We start from the raw sequence: 13,785 nt of genomic DNA on the forward strand, positions 1-13,785 counted from the left end.
AACTGACTTTTTATTTTTGTTTCTCCGGTAAATATAGATTATCTAAAAAAGGTCGTATTTCATATACAGCAGAACCTTCCATTTGAATTGACGTTTTTTTTGTGTGTGTACCAAGTAACTTGAACTTATCAAGATAAAAACAACTTGGCCTGACATATATTCACACAGACAACCAATAGCAGGAGGGATGAACGCAGTGTTTAAGGAAAGAAATGCAAATAAACGTATACTTGCGTAACAGACACGTCACAAGCATATTTGAAAGTGAAATAAGTTCAGTCTAAACAGGTGAAATAGAACTCAATATGTTACAATTTTACTAATTGAACGAGCCAATCCAGGGAAGTAAAAACTTATCATTTATCAGGCAATTAAAATTGTATATGTGTAGTATATGATTCTGGTATTTTATTAAAAAGTCGTGGAATAATACTTAAGAAATGTTTGACGTGTTCCCTGAAGATCCACCAGATGGCGCCACTGCATTTTACAATACACAGACTTGCCCAGGTAAAGTGTGTGTTGGCACAGCAGCGTTTGTGACCCCTGCACGGCGTGTCACCAACAAGGACGTACGGTGAAACTAAAGAAGATTAAAACAAATTGGTCACAATTTTGTGTCAACAAAGACCAAATGGAAAGATTTTAAGCCGGTTCTAACTAATTCAGCTATTTGATGCTCAAAAATGTAATCCCTTTACATTATTATTATTAATATTATTATTAATAATAAAAACAATATTTAACTCACTCCACCCTTATCTTCAGACAAAATTTGTTCTCATTCCTGTGTCTCCACAATGCGTCCCGATTAAGGAGGCCTCGGTGCTTCAGTGCTGATATTCCTGTGTAATCCTCTCTTCTTTATGAAACACATCAATCACAATTTAACTGCATGTTCCCAGAGAGAACGATGAAATGGTATTCTTATTTCTACCATCCTTAAATTAACATGTACTTCTATTTTTCGGCGCCAGACTCCAAATTAAATAACAAAAAAGGGGGCTATCAGAGGGCCAGTATTTTGTCAATGTCCACGCTGACATTATACATCTGACTCTCTCCGACCTCTGTTTGTGTATGAGGATATTGAACACTCCGTCCACTCAGTAATCTAATAACACTGCGTAAAAATCTGAAGCTCGTGTGCCCAAACTTGACTAATTGCAGGAATGTTTCCGCGCTTATGCGGGGATCTTAATGGATTAGGAAATTTAATATAAGTCCAGCCCAGGTATGACTCAAGGATTCCTCGTATCTACAACGCATAACATAGCGGTGTGGTCTGTATCAACACCCCATTTGCACTTTTTTTGTGCACAAAGTAATCGGCGCGTAAAAGCGCAATAAAGGTAGAGCTCTCCATTTTTCCCCCAGTGTCCTTGGTACGGGACAAAGAGAGGTCCAAATTAGGGCGAAATGAAATATTTAATACTAATGGATGCCAGGTGCCAGACGAACAGATGTCAAAGTGATGTATGCTTAAAAGTGTCGTAAATATTGTTTCTTTTTGTCCCTCTCCGCTGAAACCCAGGCCTGGCCTCTGAAACACGACTACATTCGTCGTTAACCTGCGTTCGTCCTCATTAAGGCCGCACTAAAGTTACCGGGCCACTCAGTCCTGGAGAAGTGCTAACCTGTAGAAAGACTTTAATGGTGTCACCGCTATTTGGACTGCAAAGGTTAAAATCGTCGGTGCGGGTTATTTTAAAGGCGCCAAGCGATGGCATTATCCTAAAAAACAGCAGTGTCCACACAGTAAAAATCCACACAGTCTTATCTCGTTTGTATCAAACAACTGGAGGGGAAATCACGTCTTTTCCGCTTTAATAACGCGGATTAGTGGTGCTCTTGGGTGACAAGCTGCTGCTGGACCTCAATTTTCCGAGCAGCGCACGCACACACACACAAACACTATAACTCTCAGCACGTGTGTATCTTATTGCAGATGTCAGTCATTTTGGGGACAGTTAGTATGAGATGACAGACCTCCAACCCCTTTGTGAAACGAGAAATCACTGCGTGTCCCCATAATAACCCATTAGTGGTAACTTGGATTTCCCACAGGATCTTACTGGGAACATTAAACCTGGAGCTGGGAACTTTTTTTTCTAACACCCCTCTGTAACTTTCTCCACGGATAATCTGAGCAGCGTGGTGGCTCTGCGTCTCAAGGTTGCAGATAAGAAACTCTGTCTTACACACATTTTTTTTCAGACCACAAAAAGGAAGTAGCAGTCTGGGCGGATTACAGTCAAAGCGTCTCAATCCAATTTCAGCAGCTTGTTTCATGACACAGGGTCTTAAGTCCCACTGGTACAAAGTCACAGCTAATAATAATAATAATAATAATAATAATAATGCACAAAGACTTTAATTGTAGTTATTGTAATATTATTATTGTATTATTGTAATATGCCGAAGGCTATTTGGTTTAGCTATTAAAGTGATCTTTGCGAAATATTGGACATACCAACACCCCCCCCCCCCCCCCTTTATGTGCTGCCTCTTAATTTCAAGAAAAGATGATTATTACGAATTCATTATTAAAGTCTTGTTACGGACTTTAAATGCGCACTGTTTGGCAATGGTCTTGTGGTTTCTATAGTAAGTGTGTCACTTTATTTCTGTGTCACACTTTCATTCGTCTTGATATGACGGTGTCATCCGATTGAGTGGAGAGTAAAAGGTAAAAATGTGGTAGCTCAAACTACATTAAATGGAACTAATGACGCATTAGAACGGTGTCTAATTGATCTGATTAAAGGGCTATCAGCTACATGGTTGATGCCTGCTAGAGGATGCAGAACGTAGCCGTTTCGTCATCATCGTCATTTTGAACATCATCATTATTATCGCATTTGCGGTGGATAGAAAACGAATGTATTTGAATACGAGAATTTCTGTTTCGGTACTGACGATTTTTAGAAAGATTACATCATTTAGACTGTCACGTTAATAAAACGTTATTTAAAATTATTATGAGATTATTTTAGCATCCACGAAAATTAGAATGTCCTCCCATCTTTGAATTAATTCGGTCTGAGTCGTAAATTGATTTGTAAGATAAATGTTAGTGATTTACGTTTGCATCTCCAGTAAAGTGGGCTAATATAAAATTAGATGCACCAATTTTTGAATGGAACTAAAAGACACATGGGAAATAAGTTGCGTTTAATGTTGAGAGTTTCTTTTGCATTTCCACGAGGCTTAATCGAAATCCTGCAACCACACAACTGTTTTAACGGGTTTACAGTTTAGCAGATACCAAAACAGTCTAACAGCCTGAGAAACCAAGACCAGGGAGACTAGTTCAGCTTTTTCTTTTGTTGTTTGTAAAATTTTGTATAGCTGCACCACAGCCTTGTGGTGACAACTGAGCTCCTCATGCCTTTACTTGTCGAACATGAGGAAATTAAAAAGAAAAGGTGGGTTAGTGACTTCGCTCACACACGAAGCGGATAGTTGTGGTAAGAGTGCCTGTGTCATCCGAATTTATGGCTGTTTTGCTAGTAGCACAGGTAAACAAAACCATGGAACCCTTTCTTATCACTAATTAATTTTTTCCCTCTACCCAGATAGAGGCCTTAAGATGTCGTTTATAACCTATGGATATGTTTTTCCAAATAAGAGGATGAGGCACACCCCATAACTTTGCTCTAAAGAAGAATATTATCGCGTTGTGGGCTTCATGTGACGTGGACCGTATGAATTTCCGTTTGTTTCATTGGAAATGCAAATTGGACGAAGCGCTTACGTTTTTCACTCAGCATGTTACATGATAAGCATTCACAGCTTAACATGTTTATCTGCTGAGTGTTGATGGATTATCATCAGCATTATATCCCAGTGTTCAGTTTTCTGACAGTTTTTTTCTTTTGGAAAAGAAGAAAAGCAGAAGTAAATCGAAACTAGGTATTTTTTGCCAATATGTAGCTTCGATATTCATGAAAACGATCACAAGCACGCCATGCACTTTGACGTGAAGTGCAATATAAGGAGTTAAACGTGCAGCCATGCAGTATGTGTGGCTCCCAAACACAGCTGTTGGAGCTTGCGATTCCACTGAAGGCAAATAGAAGAACGGAACTATAAACAAGTGAAACAAATAATTACAATTTCTTAAAGTCGTCTTCTTTTTGAGCTCATAAAAATATTAATAAACGGTCCATTGTATTGCTCTCAAACAGACCACGTTATTAAAGCATCCTGGTTTTAAAAACGGAGAGAGAGAAACAGCTTTAATAAGAAAAACCTGAAGGGGCTCAAAGGCACATCAGTGCAAACAAGCAGAGGAAGTGTTAGAAATTCAAGCATGTGACGTTGTGTGATGTTATTTAGAAAATACCCCTCAAGCATTAAATTATGGATTTCGACGTGCTATGGAGGAGCTGCACTTGCGCAGGCATTGTGCGTGCGCAACACCACCGGACGCACGCTGTTTGTGTGGGCCATCAAACGCTGGGGTATGCAGTCGTCTGCTTGGCAGCATATAGAACCAAATAACATGACTCAGTACATCCTGCAGGAGCTGGACTATTTCAAATAGAGCATGTTGGTGTTTTTAACGAAGCATTAATACTGTAGCCTATATACATACTTTTTTTTTAAAGTCTTAAAATAAAAGTGTAGAGTGTAACTTTAAAAACCCAACAACAAGCCTACTGTTTTTCAGAATAGACAAGAGGATAAGCCTGTTACCAATCCATCTCTGATTTCACAGAAACCTTATTAGACAGAAACCTTATGCTCTCTCCTGCAGAGCACAGGACGAAGCTCTGACTCCATCATTACGCAATTTGTCTGACAAGTGATGCGTTGCCTTCACTTGAGGTATGAACAATTCAATTCGACACGGACCATTCTGGGCTCGTGAACAGTACAGGCGTGTAGAGTGTGCAAATCGTGCGTGGAGGCTCACTGATGCCAACATACTCCATACAGGCTAAACCGCTATTATTTACACATTTAGTCTGATAGTGACGACACAATTTTTTTTAAATTTATTTGTATGTGTTTAATACACTCTAGCAGCATTCTTTAAGAATACACTATTATTATTAGTACTAGTTGCGTTTTACCGTTAATAAAAGTACAATTTACAATAATTATTATAAAAATAACAGTCATGATAATTTGCAACAGTTTCACTGACTGTAATAATCACATTCTTTTTAATTAATTTATGGGAATTTTTGAACAACTGCGTAAAAATGCAGTGTCTATTCTTTACAACTACCGTTTAAATGTTAATAGTTGCGGTGCCATTAATCAGATAAAGCATGTATTTCGCTAGCATTATTATTATTATTATTATTGTTTTAAAACGTCACCCGGTTTCAGATTGCCTCACCTTAGACGTGTATTATGTCACAGAAACGGAAGGAAGGTGCATGCCCGTCCGGCCTAAAAAATGCAGAAGATGAAGCAGTTTGGGAAGACCTTTGATCCCTCGCTCCTGACCTTGTGTTATTTCAGTTACCAGAGGCACCCCAAGGCAAACAAGTTGGGCACGTTTCCCCGCCGTAAACATTATCCTTGTTGCATCAGCGGCCTGGGAGCGGAGGAGGGTGGGCAGGTGGGTGCACAAGAGGTGATGCAGCGATAAATACATTTATAAAAACAAACAAAAAAATAAATAAAATAAAACAGAAGAAAGAGTCCATTAAGACAACCCCAACTGGTCTTCTTATGACAAATAACCGTTCATGAAGGCAAAAACAACTCCAGCGTGGGGAGAAAAAGTAATTTACGCGTTTTTAAAGACACGTCTAACCGACTTGCATTGCCGTGGAGGCACTATAATTTGTTCAGTTTCTGAGTTTGACGCGATCCTAGCAAAGGTGGGAAAGCTAATCATAATATAGGCATCCAGCATCCAGCCTGCAGAGCTGTGCGTGCTGAAACAAATACCGAGAAAGACTTCGTGTACATTCTGGCCCCTAAAAGCCGCTTCGGTGTTTAATGTTAGCAGAGGTTTTCAACAATATTCTTAATTGCACTGCAGCGCAGGGGTGCTGTTTGATGTTTACATGCACACTGATCTCTTTAGATTGTACAGAGATGAAGGTCAGTCATGCACCGTGGCCTTCTTAAAATATGACACGGAAAATCCAAAGCATGTGTCAAAACGGGGAGTGAGCGAAGGCGCAAAATTATGGCGTGTGTTTGTTTCTCGTGTCGGGGAGCAACAAATCTTTCTTATTGCTTGCAACTGGGGTTTCTGTGCAGAAAGTGCTTGCCTGCTGAACATGTGAAAGTAAGGAATATTCCCTCTATAACACACTGAGCTGCAAACGTTGAGCTTGAAAGACAATCGCGTAAAGGTTAAGAAATAAAAGGTAATTATGTTATCACATAAGAACCTTAACAACCTGCATTCCATTAACGCTCGCTGGGCATAATTGGCTAAAAAAATTGGCCTGCTTTGCGCAGGCTAAGCCTAAAGAGACGTGCAGCTTATAATAGAAACGTGAAAATAAATAATTGTTTAAAAAAAACAATGATTTGAATTGTATTTTTCTTTTGACACGTGTCCGACTAAAAAAAACGAAATAATACCTAATGTCAAATGGGCACAAAATTGAAACCTGGCCATGGTTTTTAACTGTGCCGTGTATTTTCAAACTGCATGACAAGAGAGATTAAATTCTAAAGATTAAACTTATTCGCCTCATTTTCACCAAATCGCTGGAGCGTTTGGTCTGCTGTCAGTCTATGCTCGACGCCTGAAAGAGAATAAAAGAAGAAGAAGAAGAAAAGAAATACTTGGGTGACAAATAAGAAAAAAGTTATGATAACCTTCAAGTGCAATGAGATAGAATTTACAAACATCAACCAGCCAATTACATTACAGAAAAGCAATCATTCATTTCCTGCCATTTCCTTAATGATGCCATTTAAAAGCTTGAGATGAAAGTTAGTGTGGCGGAGCATAAAGCCACACAAAGTCGGGTCTTTGGAGCTGAACTTTTATTTTATTTTGAAAGGCAACTGATTATTATAAAAACAGCTGCATAAAATAAAACCGGTTACTGCTGGGGTCGAAAATGCACACATTTGTGGGGTTTCCCCCTATAAATAAATTCACATAATATTTCAGTTGGTGTTTCCTTGTGATGCTCACAAATAGGAACCTGTTTGTCTTTTTTTTTTTTGGTATCTTCACATCATTGTTGAAAGAGTGAAGATGCGATCCCGTACGGATACTGGATTGCACTCAACCTGCCTAAAAAACAAAGCCATTCATGGTGGCATGTCCCCGTTTTTTGGATAGCAGGATGAGAGGGACCCGGGTGTGTGGGTGTGTGTGACACTCTGAAGTTGTCATGACAAACTTCTGGGCCAATGATAATTTAGATCTGTGCAAACTCGAAGGCAAATGGGAGGGTCCGATCCAATCAGCGGGGGGAGAACCCTCGGAAGCCCAGCCTCCTGATTTCAACAGATTGAAATGTAAGCCTGTCTCCAGCGCCGTCAGGAAACAGATCGAGAATTTTGTCTCTCTTGTTCCTTATCGCGCAAGAAGATTTTCTTGGACGCGATTTTAGAAAGTGGACACGCTGGACGCGGAGCAGGACCCACGCAGGAGGCACAAAGCGGACACCGTATTCTTCATTTGCGGCTTTAACACGATGGGTGAGTTCAGTGTTGTATCGCTTTTTGGTTTCTTGACAGGGATGCAGCGATCGGTGCAACTTCTTAAAGCAAGGTGGGGGGAATTTAGCGAGATATTGTCTGTGGTGTTTTGACGGATTAGTTTAGTCTTTAATCCAGAGCATATAAAACAGGGCGATGAGTATTTATGTGGAGGTTACGCACGAATTTTGGCACTTCCCACCGGACATCGGTGTGAAATCTACCCTGCATGAACGACAGCTATCAGCGATCACTTAACACAGTTGATCCATAACTTCAGTTGTTTAGCGGGAGTGAAAACTTTGCTGAAAAAACAAAAATTCAAGTTTAAAATCAAGTGCAAATGTGAGAAGGTTGATTTTTCCCCCCCCGTCGTATATAAATAACAAAAGTTGAAATATGTTGACTGAGACACAAATAAACTATCAGCATATCTGCTGAAATTCATATCTGTAATATAAGCATATATTATTTAAATATTCTGTTATATTATAAATAAGGGGTCGTTAGCAGTGTGGAGGGCCTTGGGTTGGTTACCTAATCGCTGTCTCACTGTTGTGCCCTTCTGTGTGTTTGTTTTTGACACCAGAGCCTGCCTTCGGTGAAGTGAACCAACTCGGTGGTGTTTTCGTAAACGGCAGGCCGCTCCCCAACGCCATCCGGCTCAGGATAGTGGAGCTGGCCCAACTCGGGATTCGACCCTGTGACATCAGCAGGCAGTTGCGCGTGTCCCACGGCTGTGTCAGCAAGATCCTGGCTCGCTACAACGAGACCGGCTCCATCCTCCCGGGGGCAATCGGAGGCAGCAAGCCGCGGGTCACCACACCCACCGTTGTCAAACACATACGGACATACAAGCAGAGAGACCCGGGGATTTTTGCCTGGGAGATCCGGGACAGGCTACTCGCTGACGGGGTTTGCGACAAGTTCAACCTGCCCTCCGTTAGCTCCATCAGTCGGATCCTCCGAAACAAGATTGGGAATCTGTCCCAGCAGAGCCAGTATGAGTCGGGCAAGCAGGCGCCTCATCCACCGCCACAACCAACGTTACCCTACAACCACTTATACTCATACCCGACGTCCAAAGTGCCCACTCCCCCTGGCATGCCCACCCTTCCCGGACACATGGCCATGCACAGGATATGGCCTTCCTCGCACTCTGTAACTGATATTCTGGGGATACGGTCTATTACAGAGCAACAAAGTAAGCATGGCTGCATGGAGGGCGGTTACATTTGTTTATTGCACCACATATAACCAACTTTTGAAGGGGTTTTGCGCGCAAGAGTGCGAATGTGTGTGTGTATGTGTGTGTGTATTTGGAATAAAACCGGCACTTGTGTTTTTTTTCTCCCTTTGAGTTAGTGTAATTGTTTTTATAGGCCTCCAAAAGTAACTATTGGAACGTTCTAAACCCACAGGCCTTTTTGGAGAGAGAAAGCTTAAATGCCATTTGACCTGCCTGCTGATATTGATTTTAAAAGGAGGCAGGTTAGTTCAGAAACAGATGGTCCAGCTTGCAAGAATAATTAAGAGGCGGATGTGGAATATTAGAGGGACAGCGGAGGGAAAGGCGGTGAGACGAAGTGTATCAAAATGAGGTGTGCTGAATGTTTGCCATGACTCGTTTTGTGCAGAACTGTGCATTCAGCGGTTTGCCCGATTCAGGCCTCAAATAAGTATCTCGCATTAGAATGCGTTTTCTGCTGCGTGGGTTGTGTTTTGTCCACATGCAGGTAGGCCCAGATAACTTTGCCTTGTACTCAACAAAACCGCAATTGTTTTGGAAACAGTGAAACAGGATCCAGCATAAATCAGTGCTAATGGTCGGCTCGGTGGTGTGAGAGGGCTTCTTCTAAGAGCTTGTTTTCCAGTGGCAGGAAGGGAAGTGTTGTCAGTCCATTGCCGCAATCCTGTTGCTGTCAGGATTCAGGGCTGCCATGCAGAAACACGCCCCGGCCTCTTCCACTTCCACCGCCATGCAAAGCTTCACTCGAGCAATATAAATAACATAAATGTAAAGCAGATATCCACGAAAGCTCACGGGGTGGGGTGGGTGGGGGGAGAACAGTGTTTTGAGGGGCTGCCTTTATAAACAATTTATGCATTTCTAAATTATTAGCAGATGCTTGTGGCAGGTTTTTGAACGCTGAGTTGAAGTTTTTAGCACATTTAGTAAAGTGAGAGATTTGCCACATACTTTTTAAAAATGGGTTTGGAATTAATGGAAATGATAGGAAATAAAATAAAATAAAACACGTGCACGGCTAAAAATGTAAAATATTAGTGGCTTTGTCTAGGGTAGTTTTTATTTTTACGCACACGGACAACACATTCAAAACTCCCGAGGGTTGATAAAGTCGCAGAGTGTTATAATATTAATATGTGCAGCACGCAGTTTGTTTACAGCTCTTTGTCGAAATTATTGTGATGGCTTCTCTCACAGTAAACAACGGGGAATCTATGTAGTGTGCCCATCATGCACAAGAAGGAGACGATGAAAGTCAATTCAATTTGTCTCCGACAGCGAGACAATTTTTTTTCCTCTAATATCCTTGACCCAGAGAGAGGGAGTCGCTTTAGCCATAACTTAAAAAAGAAATGGATTAAAAAAAAACCCAACTACATTTAGTCCCATGTATTCTGAGCACATTTTCTTTACGACGAATAAAATAAATAAATACATAATTAAAAATATGACAGATAATTTCACCTTTGTGTTAGGTTCTCATTCACAGCACTAAAGAAAAATATAAATTTACGACAAAAGGCAATTATCAGGCAAAAAATACTTTCCCCAAACTTTTATTTTCAGAAGAGATTATCTCAATTTCAGACATCTGGAAAATGTTTGAAAAAAATAATACAGAGTCTAGGTTTCATACACTTGAAACTCGGCTGAAATACAGTACATCGGATAATAGATAATACAAAGATAATTGTTTAATGGCTCAAGGAAACATTTAAAGAAGCATTACACACAGGAAAGACCTTCAACCTACGTGCTATTCATACCTAAATTGACAAATAATCAGTTCAGAATGTCACAGGGTTTATTGTCTTGTGCAACCTGGCTAACCTGCGGTTAACGGATGCATGAATCACAGCAGCGGCCTGTGCCGGTCTTTTTTCCCCCTAACCTTAGCACAGTCTCCTCCTGACCGCCCTCTCTTCTCTCTTTCTCTTTTGCCCCCCCTCCCAGTTAGTGACAGTCCATCCTTTCCCAGCACCACTCTAGAAGAATGGAGCGCTATTAACAGGACTAATTTCCTACCAGCAAGCTCTCCACTAGTCAATGGCGTGGATAAGGCGCATTTAGAACCTGAGGCAAAATACACACAGGTAAAAAAGTGGAAATCTCAATTTTTTATTTTTTTTGTTTGTTTTTTAATCAGGAGTACAGAAAGAGCGAAAAGAGTGTAGGCTATTAATCTACTTGCAGACTTGAGTATTCTTCTATTTTAACAGTTAGCATGGAAACTTCCCATTTCACAGCATTAATGCGCTCCTTCTGCTGGCTGGGGTGCATTTTTATTTCACTCTCTCTTCTCTTTTTTTTATTCTGGCTTTACAAGGGGCAGTTCGTTTAGGCCCTGCTGCTTGGTCAGTGCTTTTATGGATGATTACAGAGCAGATTATTTAACAATAAGCACATCAAATGGGGTTTAAATAGCCTAGTTATTATTAACTTTTAGGATTTTGAAAATTAAGTGTAGCGTGCTTCACACTCGAGACAATGGCTGGACCCCTGAATAAGAGCCAGTTGCCTCCTGTTTTCGTTTCCCTGGTAAATTATACAGTATTTGAATTGGCTGGTTTTAATGCTGTAGCCTAGTCAACGACAACCATCATCCCGTCATTTGTCTGTGAGTTTTAAAGTAGGCTTTGGGATATTGTTGTGTCCTTAATGGCAGTCCTGCAGCTCTAAGCGTCCGGTGCATTCGTTATTTTGCTGGAGCGGTTAAGTCCACGCTAAAAACGCCGACTCAAACATACAATAGTCAAAAATTAATACACGAATCGTTACTGACTTTCATGCAACTTAAGATGTTTTTCGTTTTATTTCCTAATGTTATGTAGCTTTAATAAAATGTATATGGCCAAACTCAATAAGCTGCAAGTCTGAAAGTGATTGGATAGATTTTTATTCAGCTTTATCTCCGCTTTTCTATCTAAAACTAACGCAGGTCTACACACCACTCATCGCAGGCCTTTAATGTAATTTCCCTCCCAAATCACGCTTGTGTGCGCATGCTTTCCTTTTCTTCTTTTATTTTGAAAGGGCTTGTGATTCTGGTCACTGACAGAAAACGTTTCCATGCACATCATTTATTTTGCTACTTTATCATGGGGGACTTTTCATTCTCATTATGAAGGGGAAAAAAAAAGATTGAACCGATGCTGGAAGATTAGGAGCGCTCAAAGTGGACGCACACTAACTGTCTGAGCGGTTAGCCAAGCAGCTATACAAAAACAGAAGTGAGCCATTAAATGCAGAAAATAACAACTCCATAAATTACACAGTTTATTGCATGAAAAACAAAAAATGGCGAAGCAAGAACTGTTCCACCAAAACACTGAGGATTAAAATGTGCCCCATCACTTCGATTTTATACATGCAGACTCTGCAGCCTGCTAAGATCTAATGTGACTTTAGACTTTGTTAAATTTGTGTTTGTCAGACAGGCTGAGACGCAGGGAAAGTGCGCGGTCTTGCCAGGATCGTGTTCAAACAAGATGGCTAAACAACTTTGTATCTATCAAACTACAAGTCACTTTTTACCACCAGTTTCAAAGCACGATCTTTCTTGCAGCAGCAGGGAACTTGTTGTTTTTGGTTTTCTTTTTTAATTTTTCTGAAGGTTGACTTTCAGCTAAGAAAACTAACCAAAGCTGGCCAATGAAAACCTTTGACGGCTTTACATTTCTGACAAATTTCCTAACACCTATTTTTCCATAAGGACCAAGACCGCGGCTAGAAACCTTTGGCCTCTGCTCTGAAGGCAAAGCGGGCAGATGCACCCGTGTGTGCTTCTCTGCAAGATTGCGAGCATCATTAACACAGATTAAGGTTAAATCACGAACCGCGGCTCGGAGTTAATGCAAAAGTGTTTTAAAAACGCTTGAAAGAGGCGAAATGTTTAACAAAACATAGCCTACATATTATATATATCTAAAAAAAAAATTTTAAATTTGTAATCTCTGGAAATTTAACAAAAAAACAAACAAACAAACTCAATGTCCTGAAGTTTAGTTTAAATTATTTATTTAAAAAAGAAATACAGGGATTAGAGCAGCAGTAAATTCGCTAAAGTATTTTGTCGCATAGTCGACCAAATACACCAAGTGTTTTATTTATTTTTATTATTATTCATAACAATGAAACACTTTAATGTTATTATTATTAATATGAATTTTAAAACTTTTTAATAGTAATGTTAAAGTAAGTACAAGTGATGTAATTCAAGTTTAAAAACGTTTTATATATACGGAGGGCGGAGGATGAAAGAACAGGTCCGCCTTATAAATTATACAATCAGATACAAGATCAGTCCCATAAATTCGCCTTTTGTATACTCGTTTGATTTTGTTGACTTTGTGTCAGACAGGTGTTGATTCAACTATGTGGTCGTTCCGGAGGCTGCAGTTAGTTGTGTTCTTGCAGTAGTCAGTTGCGTAAAACTGAAAGGGAGTTTCTTTTCTTTTCTTTCTCTCTATATACTATATATCTATATCTATGTTATATCTATACCTATAGATAGATAGACATTGCCATGAGCCGAATGTGTGTCTGTATGTATAAGTATACCATGTGCAAACACTAGGCTGTGTGTAATATATGATGTTTTTCAAGAGTGGAAATGTGTTAATTTTGGGGAAACTGTTTAATTACATTTGTTGATTTAAATTGGAAAAAAACAAGAATAATATAATGGGCTGTCTGTACAGGACTTAATGAAATACATTTCAGTATATTTGAGTGAAGTTATGATACAAAACACCCGCATACTCATACACACATGGTCAGACACCCACAAACAACTGCCTCAGACACCCACAGCCACCCAGTACAGACCCACAGACACCTGCAGGCCCAGGCCCAGGCCCAGGCATGCACACACACACACACACACACACACACACACA

At 40.1% G+C, this 13,785-nt stretch overlaps 1 protein-coding gene across 1 annotated transcript in view; it reads left to right on the forward strand.

The window, feature by feature from the left end:
• Positions 1-7,475: 7,475 nt before the first annotated feature.
• The window catches only part of pax9 (paired box 9), a 7,862-nt gene continuing 1,552 nt past the window's right edge, over positions 7,476-13,785 (forward strand). The window contains exons 1-3 of the mRNA XM_005736557.1: positions 7,476-7,638; positions 8,228-8,842; positions 10,841-10,980. Coding sequence (XP_005736614.1) covers positions 7,635-7,638; positions 8,228-8,842; positions 10,841-10,980 — 759 coding nt within the window. The 5' untranslated portion in view covers positions 7,476-7,634. The remainder of the gene's footprint in view (positions 7,639-8,227; positions 8,843-10,840; positions 10,981-13,785) is intronic.

This window comes from Pundamilia nyererei, unplaced genomic scaffold (genome assembly GCF_000239375.1).
Source record: "Pundamilia nyererei isolate P.nyererei 1_Seehausen unplaced genomic scaffold, PunNye1.0 scaffold00070, whole genome shotgun sequence".
Classification (NCBI taxonomy): Eukaryota; Metazoa; Chordata; class Actinopteri; order Cichliformes; family Cichlidae; genus Pundamilia; species Pundamilia nyererei.